The sequence below is a fragment of the Cucurbita moschata genome, unplaced genomic scaffold (assembly GCF_002738365.1).
Source record: "Cucurbita moschata cultivar Rifu unplaced genomic scaffold, Cmos_1.0 Cmo_Scf00001, whole genome shotgun sequence".
NCBI lineage: Eukaryota > Viridiplantae > Streptophyta > Magnoliopsida > Cucurbitales > Cucurbitaceae > Cucurbita > Cucurbita moschata.
Genome location: NW_019268517.1, coordinates 10,459,358 through 10,475,234, shown reverse-complemented (window position 1 = coordinate 10,475,234; position 15,877 = coordinate 10,459,358). Strand labels below are relative to the sequence as shown.

General features: G+C 36.4%; 3 protein-coding genes across 4 annotated transcripts in view; 1 reads left to right on the top strand and 2 right to left on the bottom strand.

Moving 5' to 3' along the window:
* The first annotated feature begins 1,485 nt into the window (after positions 1–1,485).
* Positions 1,486–11,373, top strand: LOC111446607. The gene is made up of 24 exons (XM_023085831.1): positions 1,486–1,646; positions 3,419–3,549; positions 3,648–3,732; positions 3,839–3,892; positions 4,027–4,118; positions 4,341–4,444; positions 4,545–4,617; positions 4,697–5,078; positions 5,661–5,987; positions 6,071–6,277; positions 7,031–7,126; positions 7,212–7,275; positions 7,356–7,483; positions 7,577–7,823; positions 8,523–8,689; positions 8,783–8,904; positions 8,989–9,112; positions 9,190–9,248; positions 9,601–9,685; positions 9,773–9,974; positions 10,054–10,155; positions 10,302–10,438; positions 10,973–11,032; positions 11,136–11,373. The coding sequence occupies exons 1-24, from the start codon at positions 1,608–1,610 to the stop codon at positions 11,238–11,240; spliced, it is 3,192 nt and encodes a 1,063-aa protein (XP_022941599.1). The 5' UTR covers positions 1,486–1,607; the 3' UTR covers positions 11,241–11,373.
* Positions 11,374–11,396: 23 nt separating this feature from the next.
* Positions 11,397–13,384, bottom strand: LOC111448271 (cancer-related nucleoside-triphosphatase homolog). 2 transcript variants are annotated; one of them, XM_023088163.1, is made up of 6 exons: positions 13,274–13,384; positions 13,095–13,182; positions 12,933–13,023; positions 12,230–12,314; positions 11,831–11,987; positions 11,397–11,705 (listed from the first exon to the last, which is right to left on the bottom strand). In XM_023088163.1, exons 1-6 carry the CDS (start codon positions 13,313–13,315, stop codon positions 11,572–11,574), a joined length of 597 nt encoding a protein of 198 aa, XP_022943931.1. In that variant the 5' UTR covers positions 13,316–13,384; the 3' UTR covers positions 11,397–11,571. The 2 variants fall into 2 exon arrangements, with proteins under 2 accessions (XP_022943931.1, XP_022944673.1); XM_023088905.1 differs by having other exon boundaries at positions 11,397–11,699; positions 13,274–13,383.
* A 1,180-nt stretch (positions 13,385–14,564) lies between these two features.
* The window catches only part of LOC111451359 (HMG1/2-like protein), a 2,217-nt gene continuing 904 nt past the window's right edge, over positions 14,565–15,877 (bottom strand). Inside the window, exons 3-8 of the mRNA XM_023092121.1 lie at positions 15,617–15,715; positions 15,432–15,489; positions 15,294–15,338; positions 15,118–15,198; positions 14,941–15,033; positions 14,565–14,860 (exon numbers count right to left, since the gene is read on the bottom strand). Coding sequence (XP_022947889.1) covers positions 14,843–14,860; positions 14,941–15,033; positions 15,118–15,198; positions 15,294–15,338; positions 15,432–15,489; positions 15,617–15,715 — 394 coding nt within the window. The 3' untranslated portion in view covers positions 14,565–14,842. The remainder of the gene's footprint in view (positions 14,861–14,940; positions 15,034–15,117; positions 15,199–15,293; positions 15,339–15,431; positions 15,490–15,616; positions 15,716–15,877) is intronic.

The following is a 15,877-nucleotide window of genomic DNA, read 5'->3' as shown; positions in this document are numbered from 1 at the left end:
TATAAATTAACTTAAAAGAATTAATTGGTAATTAATGAATAATAATTTGTAGAAAAGTAAAATAAACAAAATGTTCGATTCGGCCCAACCCAGATAATTTGGGTCTATAGACAAGCATGTGAGCCCCTCTTTGTTTGTGGCAAATCTGATTTTAAATTCTTTTATTTGAAATTTGAGAAATTATTTTAAACTTTTTTTTTTTCCATTTCATTTAAAATGAATGTATTAAAAATTTTATGTTTTAAATTAAGGAAAAGAAAAGAAAACTATATTCCTCCTAAAAACGCGATTTTAACGTATGTAATGATATCAATATTTAAATCCTAATTCATACGAAATGTGTTGAATTTCTAGTTGGAATTTTAGTAGGGTTAAAAGATAATCAAGGTTAAATAGTAAAAAATGAGACGAGAAAGAGATTGAGATTGACACTCAGGATTAATATTAGTTTGCTCCAAACAGTGGAGAAAGAAAAAGAAAACATCAGAAAAATGGGGAGAAATCTAATGTACTGAAGAATGAAATTGGCTATTAAATAATTTTATAGAAAAACAACCCACCACTAACAACTTCTACTTGGTATGACTAAATCAAATAAACAGACAGCACTTGACAATAGGGATGTTCTGACTAAGTGTGTCATACCACTAAAACAATCCAACATCCCGAATAACAAAACCTAACACAAACTAGGGTCTACATTCGGTCATATGCAAATATAGGGTATCAAGATTGATTCTACAAGCTATGGATTTATGTTTATTAATTTAATACTTACTAGACACATTTTGTGATATCCCACGTTGGTAATGAAACACTCCTTATAAGAGTATGAAAACCTTTCCGTAATAGACGCGTTTTAAAGGCTTGAGGGGAAGCCCAAAAAAGAAAGCTAAAAAATGACAATATCTACTAACGGTGGGCTTAGAGCATTACAATGGTATCAGAGCTAAACACCGAGCAATGTGTTAGCGAGGAGGTTGTTCCCTAAAGGGGATAGACATGAGGCGATGTGCACGCTAGGCCTTGAAAGGAGATGGATTTGGTGGGACCGTTACACATCGTCCAGTATGTAATCTTAAATTAAAAAATAATATATATATACTTTTTGGCTATATTAAAAAACTAAATAAATACAAAGATGCTAATCTAATCATAATATTCTTTGAAGTGATTAGTTTTAAAAAAGAAAAAATAAATAATATAGTTGAAAAGAAAGTAAGAAGAAACTAGTTAGTCATGGTCAACAGAATCCAAAGGGCGGGAAATAGGTCCACCGAAAGAAACGTGGCGTTATTTCACTGGTCAGGGAGTGTTAGTTTTCAGGACTCATTTGATGAGCGTCCACGTGTCACCTTCAGATGATCCAAACCTTCCATTTGTTGTTTTTGAAAAAACCGCTTGGCTCCTCTCTGCCCCACCCCCCATTTTCGCCTCTCTGCTCAAAAGAAACTTCATCATATATATATATATATATATAATTAAGACAAATCAACATTCTTCGGTTATCACAAAGCGGATTTCATCTTCCATTTTCAGTCTTCTCTACTGATCTCAGTTCTCGTTCACTCAGATTCTCAGAGAGTGGAGCTTTCGCATTTGTCAAGATGTTTGTGAAGAAACTCGTCGAGAAGGCTTCGCGGAAGGTTAGTCACTCTTAAATTTCTTTTTCAAATTCTTCTTTACTTCCGATCATCTTTACTGAATCGTCAACATTGCACTCTCGATCGGACTCTTTTGATCTGTAATGCTTCAATTTCTTTACCGGATCACTGCTTCGATTGAGTCGTTCTGCTGTGTTTGTTCTTATACAATCTACGACGCTTAGCTTGAGTGAAAACAGAACCTCGCATATCGAATCGATACCAAATTTCTTCCGCTTTTCGCTATGAGATTTCAAAATTGATAAATGCGGAGTTCATTGTCTTATTTCTGTTTACTGATTTTGTTTAATTCCTGGAAAGTGTAGGAAAATGAAAAAAATGGTGCCTTCTTGGAATCTGTAAAGAAAGTGTAGTTGTAGGAGTTGAAATTTCTTAGATTTGATGCCGATTCCAAATGTGATGCGTTTTATTATGATTTTATCCTTCCTCTATTTCGATACTGCAAATCGGCCGAAGCTCCCCGAGTCGAAGAAGAGAAGAGGAGGTGGAGGAACAGTCACCGGCCGATCAGCCACGTGGATGTGGATTTTTACTCTTTTTTTAATTGTTGAAAAAGCATTGATCGTCGCGACTGGAGGAGTCGGCAGATAACGCCAAAACCGATATTTATTGGTTTATAATTTATTCGTTAACATGAAAAGAGAATACAATAATAGTAGTATTTATTTATTTATAATAGTGAAAGAAAATAAATATATATATATATATTTTTTTAAATATAGAGGCGAAAAGTATTGAAATTGATTCTTTTAATAACTGAATTCAGTAAATATAGATATAAAAGAGTAAGGGAGACGACCAGAGCACGTGATGGACGGCGAGGATTTGGATAAAGAGCTGAAATATATATATAATCAGAAATGAAGGCGTTGTACAGAGCTAATTAAATCTGCCCATGTCCAGAGGGTTGGACATGGATTGCCCAAGTGAACGGGAATCTGGTTATTAAATTTATTTCAACCCGCAGTCCTGAAGTATTTATATTTTTAATTACACGTCGACCCTTCATTTATATTATTTTCCAATTTTCATTTAATTGTCCTTTTTGGCTCATTTAATTGTCTATATTTATATAATGTTTGAGTAGTTTTGCAATTTATTTACCATTATTTTATAAAAATTAATTTAATTCATTATATTTTCCGTGAAATGATAGAAATGTATAGGAGAATTAGTCGTCTACTAATTCTTTAAATTTTAGAAATTGACATGAATTTAGATTTTCTTTTTCAATGGCCTAATTTCTCTTTAAGTCCTTGCCAACTTTCTGCGTGTCGTTTTTTTTTTTTAATTTTGAATTTCAGTAATGCAGAATGAAATTTAAAACATCTATAAATTTTGACTAATTAAACTAAACTAAGCTTATGAAGCATGTTTTAGGAATCACGACCCTCCATAATAGTATGATATTATCCGCTTCGGAGCATAAGTTGTCATGACTTTCCTTTTAGTTTCCCTTCCCCACAATAGTATGAGATTGTCCACTTTGGAACATAAGTTGTCATAACTTTTCTTTTGGTTTTCTCAAAAGGCCTGAGATTTATTTCTTACTTATAAATCCATAATCATCCACAACAATCCTCCACTTTTAGAATAATAAAAGTGGTGGAAGATTCTTTCTGTTATATGCTATGTGAGAAGGAAGAACAAAAAATGAGGGAAAACAATGGTTGAAGAGTATGATAAACATTTATGATTTGTCCATGGAAAAATGAAAGTGTTGTAGTAGAAATTGGCATGTTTATGATGCACAGACAGGAAGCACCCTTGATGGTTTAAAAGGAAGCGAGGTGGAACCACGCCTCGCCTTCCACTATGGCATTCCTTCAGGCTCTACTATTTCTGCTTATGACTCAATACAGAAGATTCTTGCTCTTTCTACCAGGTACGTTCCCTTCGTCCCACCCTTAATCATAACTTACATTTTACAAATTATTCTCTAATTGAGTGTGTTTAACTTTCATTGTTTATTGTTGTTCGTAGCGATGGTCGAATTAAGCTATTTGGAAAAGATAACGCTCAAACTCTACTTGAATCTAAGGAGGCAATTCCTAGCAAGTTTTTGCAAGTATACTCTCATTCTTACGTTTTCAATTCTGTTTCTATTAAACATTTATCTTCAGGTTCTTCCAAATAAGTTGAATTCTTAAGATATTGTGGTTATTAATTTTCAGTTCATGGAGAACCAGGGATTCCTTCTTAATGTTACTTCAAAGAACCAAATTGAGGTATTTCACTTAGAGGAGACTTATTTTAATATCATACTACTACGGAGGATCGTGATTTCTAATGAAAGATACTTGATTGTGATCCGTCTCTGGTCTAATATAACATCCTTACTTTGACAAACCTGTTTGTGTAGGTATGGGATATAGACAGGAAGCTTTTGTCACATGTGCATGTTTTTGAGGAAGAAATCACCTCATTCACGATCTTGCAACAGAATCCGTATATGTAAGTTTGTTCTAACCTAGACCTGTTATAAGGGTCCCTGTGTTAGGAATCACGAACCTCCACAATGGTATAATACTGTCCACTTTGAACATGATCTACCTCAAAAGGTCTCATTCCAATAGAAATGTATTCCTTAGTTATAAACTCATGATCAACCCCTTAATTAATCGATATGGGATTTTCTCCCAACAATCTTCACCACCTTGTTCCTAAAACTTGCAGGTATGTTGGAGATGATCTTGGTAATGTTTCAATTTTGAAGCTCGACCAAAGTCTCGGAAAAATAGTACAAATGAATTACGTCATACCTGTTTCAGCCTCACGGGGTGAGACCCATTCTCTTCCCTCCCTCTCTGAATTTTCTTTGAACATCATTCTCACAAATTGTTTATAGTATAATTATGCATACCCCATCATTTTGTTCAGGAAATCCAGCTGATGTTACCAGTGACACCTCTGTAAACCACATACTACCACAACCGACCACTGAATTCAAGAGGTAATAATGGATACCATGGCCTTGACTCATACAGCTATGGTAAGGTTATCACTATAATCTTTGTTTCTACTCCTTGTAGAGTGCTTCTAATATTCAAGGATGGCTTGATTGTTTTGTGGGGAATTAAAGAATCCAAATCTATTTTCATAACGGGGGGAAATACCATGCTATCTTCATATCAAGAAGCAAAGAAGGTGACTTCTGCATGTTGGGTTTGCCCTTTAGGAAGCAAAGTTGCTGTAGGATATAGCAATGGAGATGTTTTAATATGGGCTATTCTTTATGGCCAAAATCCAAAAGCTGAATCAGCTTCAGAGAATAGCGGTCGCTCTGGTCCTTTATATAAGCTTAATCTCGGATATAAGTTGGACCAAATTCCTATTGCATCACTGAGGTGTGATTATATGGATGCAAAAACAAGTCGACTATATGTTATGGGTGCCTCTTCAAACTCCCTGCAGGTACTATAGTTTAAGATGAAACTGTTCCAAATACTTTTCAGTTAAGCGTATTACTTTATCAATATATGTTCATGCTTGTCCAAGGTGTGTTGCCATGTGTCATGGTCATGCTTGTCCAAGGCGTGTTGCCTATAGCCACATGGCAGATGTCTCGGTCTTACTTGTCTTGGACATGTTGTCCATGGTTGCATGCATGTTCTAAACTCCTTTTACATGCTTTCATCTTAGATAGGTCTTCACCATTTCACGTTGGGTCAATACGGGGTGTATGACCGTTCACCAAAACCATGTCTACACCCGCCAGGGCTAAAATGCCCCAAAATGTACTATAAGGGGATATGACTAGTTGTCTCTTCTTCCTATCCTGAGTTATATGCTATTTAAGCCGTGATATTTCTTAATTTGCTTATAGTCATATAACGTTGCTTTCTTCAATTCTTCAAATCGTTTTCAAATATATTTCCTCGCTCACATTTTCTAAACCTTTTCTCACAACATGATTCGAGGACATTCATTATGCATGCTTGTACCACAGCGGGCCTAAATTTAAACTGAACTAGCATTTAATCAATTTGGCGGCAGGTAGTGTTGTTAAATGAGCAAATTGAAGCTCGCATGATCAAATTGGGGCTACAGTTGTCCGAAGCATGCATTGACATGGAAATCATTTCAAGCCTCAGTGATCAGAGCAAGAACAAACAAGATTATCTTCTATTGCTTGGAAAATCTGGGTGTGTTTATGCCTATGATAATTGCTTGATTGAGAAATATCTCCTACAACAATGCCAATCCAGGTCGGCTACCTCACTTCCAAAGGAGGCTATGCTTAAGATTCCGTTGCTTGGTTCAAACATAACTGTGGCAAGATTTTTCACCAATAATTCTTGTTCTCTACATCCTCCAGATGAGGTATGTTTAAAGCGTAAATCATTCCATGCTTTTATGCATTCTAATCCTCATCATATATCACTGTCTTATATGTGCCATTGTAGGATTACATTCAGCGTATAAAGGACATTCCTTCCCTTGTTCTTTCTGAGCCAAAACCAAAGGAAGTAGTAACATATTTGAATACGGTCGAATTTGGTGGATTTTCTAAGGTTGAGAATCTGTATATATCAGGACATAATGATGGAAGCGTAAATTTTTGGGATGCATCATGTCCAATTTTTATCCCAATCCTTTCACTACAACAACAGGTAATATTTTTCTTATCTGAGTTATGATAGTTCAAATAAAAGAAATTTTAGTTTCTTTTCGTATCTTTATTTTCTTTCATAGGGGCTGATGAGGGGCTATCACGACTCGCCGCAATGACATGATATTGTCCACTTTGAGCATAAGTTCTTATGACTTTACTTTTAGTTTCTCCAAAAGGGACTTCTTCCAATGGAGATGTATTCTTTTCTTCTAAACCCATGACCAACCCCTTGATTAGCATATGTGGGACTCCTTTCCCAACAATCCTCCCCTCAAATGGAGTCCTCTCGAACAACCTCCTCTTAATTGAGACTTGACTCCTTCTGTGGAGCCTTCGAACAAAATACACCCTTTGTTCGACACTTAAGTCACTTTTGATCGAGGCTCACAACTTCTTTATTCGACATTTGAGGATTCTATTGACATAACTAAGTTAAGAACATGACTATGATACCATGTTAGAAATTACGACTCTCCACAATGATATGATATTTTCCACTTTGATTATAAGCTCTTATTGTTTTACTTTCGGTTTCCCCAAAAGGCCTTACGCAAATGGAGATATATTCGTTACTTATAAACCAATGATCAACCCCTTAATTAACCAACGTGAAACTCCTCTCCCAACAATCCTCAACAATAACAATCCTCACCAATGAGTTGCACGCATATCAAATGATTTGATTTGGGCATGTGTTTTTTCCCCCTTTAATTATAACTAAAAAGCTAATATTTGATTAATTATAATGCAGAGTGAGGATGATTTTTCTTTAAGTGGAATACCAGTGACAGCATTGCATTTTGATGGCAATTCCCAAATTCTTATTTCTGGAGACCATAGCGGAACGGTGAACTGATATGTTTGAATCATTTCACAAAACTGAAAATATAGGCTTCTTAATGGTTTAATGTTACGACTTTTGTATGCATCAGGTCCGTGTCTTTAAATTTCGACCAGAATCTTATGCGGCAGACAACAGTTTTATGCCTTTCCAAGGTAATTTTAGAGTTATGAGTTGAGTTTTCCATGTTGCAAAGTGCAATGATATTCTAAAAGTGATCATTCGCATACCCCAGGCAGTACAAAGAAACGGAACAATCATATTATCCAAAGTGTTAAACTTGTACAAGTTGATGGTTCAGTACTTGTAATTAGCATCAGCCCCAGATCAAATCATCTTGCTGTTGGAACTGATAAAGGATATGTGAGCTTATTCTCTTATTTCACACTTTCTTTCTTGGTTTTTAAATGTTGCAATAAAATTCTAATTTGTTGCAACTTTGATCATTTTCGACAGATTTCTCTGTTCGATATACAAGGGTCGAGTCTGATATATCAAAAACGTATTGCCAGTGAAATATGCAGCGGCATCATTTCTTTGCAGTTTGAGAGCTGCAATTTGCAGGGTTTTGAGAAAAATGTTCTCACTATTGCGACAAAGGATTCTTCTATTTTGGCTCTTGAAAGTGAAACGGGGAATACATTGAGTGCTAACATGGTTCATCCCAAGAAACCCTCCACCGCTCTATTCATGCAGATTTTATGTAAGATCTATTCCTTCTACTGGTTTTCTGTTTTTACTTGAATCATCCCGATACTAAGACAACCTAATCCTCAGCCTGATCTAAACTTTTGTTGAAGCAAGAACTTTTGAATCAAAGAAATTAACACCTCTTTGTACAAAATTTGGATCAACCAAGACATAAGACTAGATTTAGATTACCTATTAAGATCAAAGATCTAGAAGCAAGATTTGGAACCTTGTTCTAAATTGAGTTACTCCACAATTAAATTTGAACAAGACTTGATTGAATGACTCAAATAAATCTATCATAAGAATTGCTTGAAACTTAGAAATAGCAGAGATGATGCTCGAATTTTGAAGGGAGAAAGTTTCAACTTGAGAGTTTAATTTCATTCCTCCAAAAATCTCCCTCTTACCTCATAATTTGTGGGTATTTATAGTTCCTCCACGAGAGAAACTTCCTACTCTTCAAAATGGTCACTTTGACAAGTAATTTCTCACCTTTTTGCCCACTACAAAAGAGTTACGAAATTAAAATAATAAATAAAGTTTTATAATAAATTATAAATAAACAACTTCATCCACTACTTCAACTGTGCATTATTCATTTCCGAAGCTCCAAATGGTCCTTCTTCTCCTCCAAACATGTTTGACCAATAGGGCTCCATTGATTAAGTAGAAGAATCATGCTGAATTATTTTGGTTTGGATTGGTGCAGATGGACAAGATGCATCAACCAGAGGGTCAGTCATGTCAGACGATCTTGAACTGGGAAAACGGAGCAGCAGCAGCAGTCCAGCAGTGGATGGTGTGCCAAGACAGCCGTTGGTATTACTATGTTCTGAGAAAGCTGCGTATATCTATTCCTTCGTGCATGCTGTTCAGGTAGCCATCATCTGCAGCCCCCACCCATTTGAATTACTTTTCTACATCATCATATGAGAGACTACCACCACTGCCATTGTTCCTTCTTCTCAGGGACTAAAAAAGGTTCTTTACAAGAAGAAGTTTCACTCATCATGTTGTTGGGCTTCAACCTTCTACACTACCTCAGATGTTGCCCTCTTGCTTGTTTTTGGCAATGGCAAAATTGAAATAAGGTGCTGCCTTTTATTCACTGTACCACAGCTTTATGAACAATACCAAATAGAACAATATTAACTTAAATACCCCACCAATCATAGGTCCTTGCCGGAGTTCTCTCTCTTAAAGGAGACTACAGTAAGAGGCTTCAACTATTCTCCTTCAAAACTTGATTCGTTGCCTGAAAGCACTGCATGTTCTTCCAAGGATGGAGAACTTCTTGTGGTAAGATCGCTAAATGCTTTTATTAATTTTTATGTCTTATGTGAGTCTGCTTTGATTTTCGTCCTCTTTGTGAACAGGTGAATGGTGATCAAGAAATTTTTGTCATCTCGGTATTGTCCCATAAGAAGAGCTTTAGGTATGATATTGCCCACTTTGAGCATAAGCTCTCATAGTTTTGCTTTCGGTTTCCCCAAAAAGCCACATATCGATGGAGATGTATTCATTACTTATAAATCCATGATGATCATCTTAATTAATCAATGTGAGACTACTATTTTCCCTTGAACAAAGAACACTATAGAGTCTCCCCTAAGGCCTATAGAGTCCTTGAATAGCCTCTCATTTCTCTGGAGCCCTTGAACAAAACACCCTTGATCATCATCTTAACTAGTCAACGTGGGACTACTCCTTTCAATAATCCTCAACAACGGTATCTTTATTTATTGACATATTAATTTGTTACTTCAAGAAGTTTGTTTTTTCTCCAGGATCATGGACTCTATCAGTCACATATACAGGAAAGATTACGTGATTCCACCTGAAGGGTCCATTGCACACAAGGAGAAAAAGAAGGTAGAAACATTGCTTGCTTAAACTGTAGCTAGAACAAGAATATTAAATCAAAAGGGGTAACAAAAACATGTTTTTGGTGAATGCTAGGGGGGTATATTTACTTCTGTTTTCCAAGAGATTTCTGGAAGCAAAGCAAAGCAGGCTCCTGATATGGAGGCAGAAGATAGTAGAGAAAGTGTTGAAGAACTTAGCGTAGTGTTTTCAGCTTCCAACTTCCACAGGGATGTTAAGACTGCTGAAGGTACTGAAAAGTTGGTCGAAAATGAGGACGAGCCTGCGTTGGATATAGGTATTCATTCAATCCACGAGCTAGTCTGCTATCATTTACTTTAAAATGGTGGCTAAATCTTTTCCTATCTGTGTTTCAGATGACATCGAAATTGAAGATGCTGTTGAAAAACCAAAAGAACAGAGCATGTTGGGTTCTCTCAATAAGCAAAAGTTGGCCAGTACATTTAATTCTTTTAAAGGTCAGTTCCCCACCAACCTCCACAAAAGATGGAATCTTTTTTTTTTTAATGCTTTCTAATTGCTGGTTATTTGAACTAATTTCGTTCTCAAGAGTGTAAAATTATATTTTAACTGAACCCGTATGAATGCCTCGTAAAAAATTCAGGAAAGCTGAAACAGATGAAGGCGAAGACAGAGAAGAACTCGAGCAAGGAAGAGCAAGTTGATTGGAACGCAGCAGCAGATAGTAAGGCAGGTGCAGTTGATCAGATCAAGAAGAAGTACGGGTTTTCATCAGCCGGTGTAAGTATACATTGCCTGCCTGCCAACCAACATCTCTTCTCTATGCATTCAAGTGGCTCCTATCTATGAACATTTAAGTGGCTCTAATCTCTTTAACGACTACGAGATCCAATGTTGGTTGGAGAGTGAAACGGAACATTCTTTATGAGGTGTGAAAACCCCTCATTCTCTTTAGTAGACGCGTTTTAAAACCATGAGGCTGATGGTGATACATAACGAGCTAAAACGGACAATATTTACGAGTGGTGGGCTTGAAATGTTATAAATGATATCAGAACCAGACACCGGGCTATGTGCCAGCGAGGACGCTGACCCCCAAGGGGTAGATTGTGAGATCTTATATTGGTTGGAGAGGGGAACGAAACATTTTTCTATAAGAGTGTGGAAATCTCTTCCTAATAGACACGTTTTAAAACAGTGAGGCTGACAACGACACGTAACGGATCAAAATAGACAATATCTACTAACGGTGGACTTGAACTCTCATGAACTTGCTCAAAATTGATCACCATCCCTTTTTTCTTTTTCTTGCAGGAAACAAGTGATGCAAAGATGGCAGAAAGCAAGTTGCAAGAGAATGCAAAAAAATTACAGGTAGGTCCAAAGGTTCAGGCTTCATTTTCTCTGTTTTATACAAGTCCCCATCATTGAATTTGATTATGGAGATATCATATGTTAGTATCTGTTCATTACGCAGGGAATCAGCCAAAGAGCTACGGAAATGCAAGACACAGCGAAGTCATTTTCATCCATGGCAAATCAATTACTGCGAACTGCTGAACAACATGGAACACGTAATTAACTCCCTATCAACTTTATTTTTATTTATTGTTTATATATTTTGATTGCTTTTGTTGTGCATAATTAACTTGAAATTCTATGTAGCTCCTCCAAATCTAAAATTATTGTAGCAAAATTTCCACTTACATAGGACATTTACCAGTGGCTTTGCATGTTCATCGAAATGGTTAGCACTAAGCTGGGTAATCATAAATATAAACCACTGTAAAATCCAACAAACAGTACATAAATTTGAAATCATAAAGATCCTTGAAGATTTAGATCCGCCACCAACTTATCACAAGTTTAGACATGCCCTGCCCTGCCCTAAAACTTACTTAAAAGTAGAACAGCTAATGCTGCTGATGCTGCTGTTCCAGGATGTTCAACAGTTGGGCATGAACTTGCTCTGTAGCACCATCCCTATTACTTGGATTCAACGTAAATATATTTGCCTCTGGATGATTTCTCAGCCTTGCAACTGTTCCTAATTTCACAGTTCACGCAAGTTTAGATTCTGTGGAATCACCATACAACACAAAAAACCCTAAACCCAAATCTTAATCCAAGTGAAAGACAAAGCTGAGTATTGAATTTATGGGAATAATGTACCTCCAGGTATATCCCGTCCAGACTTGGGGATGGGAATTGAAGCCAAAACTGGAGTATTTGATTCCAAAACCTTAAGAACTGCCGGAAAAAATGATGAACTAAACAATTCCATCTTCCCAACCTCGTCTATGATGAACAGATCTGTATCTTTTTCAACCTGCCAGATACCATTTCTTCAGAAGTTATGTTAAGGCCATAAACCCGTAACCTCGAAGGAGAACGCTTCCCTGTTTTTATTTATTTATTTAGATAAACACGATGGAGAATACTGTCTTTTCATCCTAGACAGAGATCATTGCTTTAGCCATTCAAAATAGAGTTCTTCCAAATCTTTTCAAAAGTCAAGTGTGAGTTCTTCTTCATCTGTGCACATTCTAAGTTCCAAATAACCCATATTACCTGCAATTCTGGCAATGCCAATGACTCAAATGATGCTATATCAACTTTATACCTCCCAACAGTGGGCCATCTTAAAGACTCTGAGCTGCAATGGATATCAATATAGTTACAGGAAACATGAACATAAACATGAACCTTATACCATCCAATCAAGTTTAGGCACTCTCTCAAGCCTAGAATGCAAACCTCAACACATAAACATAAACATGCTCAGGGCACAAACAAATTTGTGCGTATGAACTTTGAAGACTACAAACACACATCCATAGATGTTACTCTAAAATCAGGATATTTCTATAGGCTTGGACACTTCTAAAACAAGAAATAAAAAATCGCCTTCCCTCTCGACAATCCCGTCCGTTCCAACTGAAAAACTCAACTTCTTCACTAAGTTTTCTCTCTTTCAAATTTCACCATGTGGATGCCATTTCAACCATACCGATTGAAGCTAACACAAAATTAATGCAGCCATTCTTTAGAACTCAAGGACTGTTCCAAGTAAGGTCGCAGCAATGCAACCACTCATAAATTAAGAAGCAAAGGAGAATCACAAGCCATTGCATTACAAATTAAGCAAATAATCCATAATTTCCCACAGAATTGGAAGAAAATGAAGAATCAGAGCATCAAGTATGGAGCCTAATGAACCAGCGGAAGTGAGATAATGAGAGAGAGAGAGAGAGAGAGAGAGAGAGGTGAGTACCTGGACACAGAGGTCGAAGCAAGGGGAGATGTTCGGCCATCTAAGGTAACGACTTCAAAGCCAACACGCTGGCTTCCTTGCCTGACTTCTCCTGTGACAACGGAACATCCATAGCAAAATCGATCGCAGAGAAACAAAAAGAGGAAGAAATCTGCATCTTACGAGTATAGAAGCCTTTGATCTTCAAGTTAGGGTTAGAGGCTTTAAGCATCTCAAATACCCTGACGATCAGAGTGGTTTTGCCCACAGCCTACACCCAAACAAAACATGATCACATTTCTTTTCATTCAAATGTATTCATCCAAATCCATTTTACGATCTACGGCGGGGCAAAAGCTTACCGGAGGCCCCGTAACCAGCAAGCACCGCCCTGGCCCTCCCATTTCTCTGTTCTTCCACGCTTTTGAAATTGCCACCACTAGATCACATTAATCTTTCTCATGTTTGGTTTTTTAAATCAATTTCAGTCCCTTTTTCAAATACTGATTTTTTTTAATATAAAAAAATGTTATTACGGGGAATAATTTATCGATTTGACCCGTTACCCATCAGATATTGTTCATTTTAGCCCATATTGTCAATTTTAGCTCATTAGGTATAATTCGTCAAATAGAGTTGTTTTCATTCTTAAGAAATGTTTTATTGGATCTCACCGACACAATTAGATACCTAAAACACAAGCAACAATAATCAAACGACAAAATCCTAAAGATTTTTTTTTTATCGTTTAATAAATGGAGAAGTGTTTAATAAATGAAGAAGTTGTTAAGCTTATATCTATCCAGGATTAGTTAGACCTAATGATCATGCATATTCTATTATCTTTTGAATATTTTATCATAAATGACCGAAACTTGCAAATACACGTGTTAAAGAACGTAAATTGACAAACATATAACATCTAGGAATGTACAAATTCTACAAACGTAATGCAACAAATCAATTATGAACTAACTTGGTGGGATAGCTTTAACATTCATCTTACACATTGTTATTCATTAAATCACCCACCAACTACCTATTAATGGTGATTTGGGCAAAGAATCCGACTCTTGAATGCATAGCAACAGGAGCACCACGTTTGGTGGCTCTATACCTATAATAAGTTCGTAGTCTGTCTTCAAGTAATCAAAACGTAAATTGACTAACAACAACACATCATTACACCCATTCTCCAACCTAATTCCATCACTCCCATCTTAACCAATTTAACCAAACTTATTCATCATAAGAAAGAACACAACGAACACAAATTTGTTACCATAACAAAGAATTCGAACTTCGAATTTGTTCACAAATCAACGAACGACTCAGAACACTCATCTGAACGAACGAACTGTGATCCACAAATTGACTTCTCTCCAGAAACCACAAACAAACTATAATGAAGACCCTCACAATTTGAGCCATTTTCAAACTCAAGGATGAAGTCAACAAACACCATCATTTCATCCTCAAATACCAAGAGAGAATCTAACAAACTTTCAAATCAAAAAGACAACCGACCCAACAAAGCAGATAAGCTCAAGACATGAACTCACGCACTTTCATGGTGAATTGCAAGAAGATGGGTCAACGGGAATCAAAATAAGAAATGGCAGAACGAAAATCAAAAAACCAAGATCAGTGGGCTAATGAACTAAAACTGAATGGTTGTGAATTACTAACAGATTTTCCTTTCAAATACAGAACCATGTCAACTTAAGGAATCTAACATTGAACAGAGCATTCTTTGTTTTGATTTTTTTTTCTCCCATCTATGCTAACTACCCAAAAAAAAGAGAAAAATAAAGTAGCTATTTATCCGAGACATAAGAAAAATCTAAATTGCAGAGTCTTTATGCTCCAAGCTATGAGAAGTTAAATCGCTTATCCTTCAAACGCATTCCTCATCCCATACAGTTACACAGTTACTCATCATCATCCTCCTGCAGATGTCAAAACAAAGGATTATGAGACATATTCGACTATTGGAATTGCATACTTCAAACATAGCTTGTTTACAAACCTCTCCACTCTCATCGTCATCTTCTTCGTTGTCATTGACTTCTGATTTAGATTTGTCTGATTCCTCTTCTTCAGCTCCATTGCTGCCCTCCGCCTAAAGGAATAATTGTAGCCGATGATTAAGATAAACAAGAGCAAGCAAGTACTCTGGACAAAAAGTTGGGGTAAGAGAGTTTACAAGTTTCTTGTTATAGGCCTGCATCGTCTTGTTGTACTCGGTCTTTTTCTTCTCCGCCTTGCTTACGTAAGGCGCTTTCTCCTGAAAAAATCAAACGAGAACGCATCAGGAACATGTAATTTGATGCAATTATCACAGAACAAAGGGAGTAACAATATCGATTTCCAATAACTTACGGCGTCTGACAATGATCTCCATTTATCACCGCCAGCCTTCCCAACCTGTTCATTTGCACAAACGAGATCGCGTTTAAAAATCAATGAATTCCCTAAAAGAAATGAAATAAAAAAGGACGCAGATCTAAAATCACTTACAGCGGCCACAGATTTGTTGTTAGGATGCTCCTTTTTGTACTGCTTCCTAAACTCCTCCCTTTATATTTATCAACAACAAAATCGAACTAGTAAAAATTCGGCAAAAAAGTGACCTCTACTAGACGTTAAAAACACGGATCTCAAAATACATATACAAAATCAGTAAGCTAGAGAGAGAGAAATACATGAAAACGAAAAAAGCACTAGCAGGCCTCTTCGGCTTGTTAGGATCCTTCGCAGCCTTCGCCGATTTCTTACTAGCTCCAGCACTTTTGGTCTTCAACCTAACAAAATTGAAGTAACAAAACACATATAAATCAACCGAAAGCAGAACCAAAGATTAAAATTACGGAAACATAAGACCAAACCGCCTGCTCCAAAACACACAAGCAAAACAAAAAACAGATTATAAAAAAAAAAAAAAAAAAAAAAAAAAAAAAAAAAAA

Excerpts from the sequence above, each read along its gene's own strand:
- LOC111448271 (XM_023088163.1), bottom strand. The coding sequence starts at position 13,315 with ATGGGAGGGCCAGGGCGGTGCTTGCTGGTTACGGGGCCTCCG. Across the intron at positions 13,183-13,273 it reads TGCTGGTTACGGGGCCTCCG|GCTGTGGGCAAAACCACTCT; the intron begins GTAAGCTTTTGC and ends GTTTGGGTGTAG. Across the intron at positions 13,024-13,094 it reads GATCAAAGGCTTCTATACTC|GAGAAGTCAGGCAAGGAAGC; the intron begins GTAAGATGCAGA and ends CCGTTGTCACAG.
- LOC111446607 (XM_023085831.1), top strand. The coding sequence starts at position 1,608 with ATGTTTGTGAAGAAACTCGTCGAGAAGGCTTCGCGGAAG. Across the intron at positions 7,127-7,211 it reads CTGGAGACCATAGCGGAACG|GTCCGTGTCTTTAAATTTCG; the intron begins GTGAACTGATAT and ends TGTATGCATCAG. Across the intron at positions 8,690-8,782 it reads CCTTCGTGCATGCTGTTCAG|GGACTAAAAAAGGTTCTTTA; the intron begins GTAGCCATCATC and ends CCTTCTTCTCAG.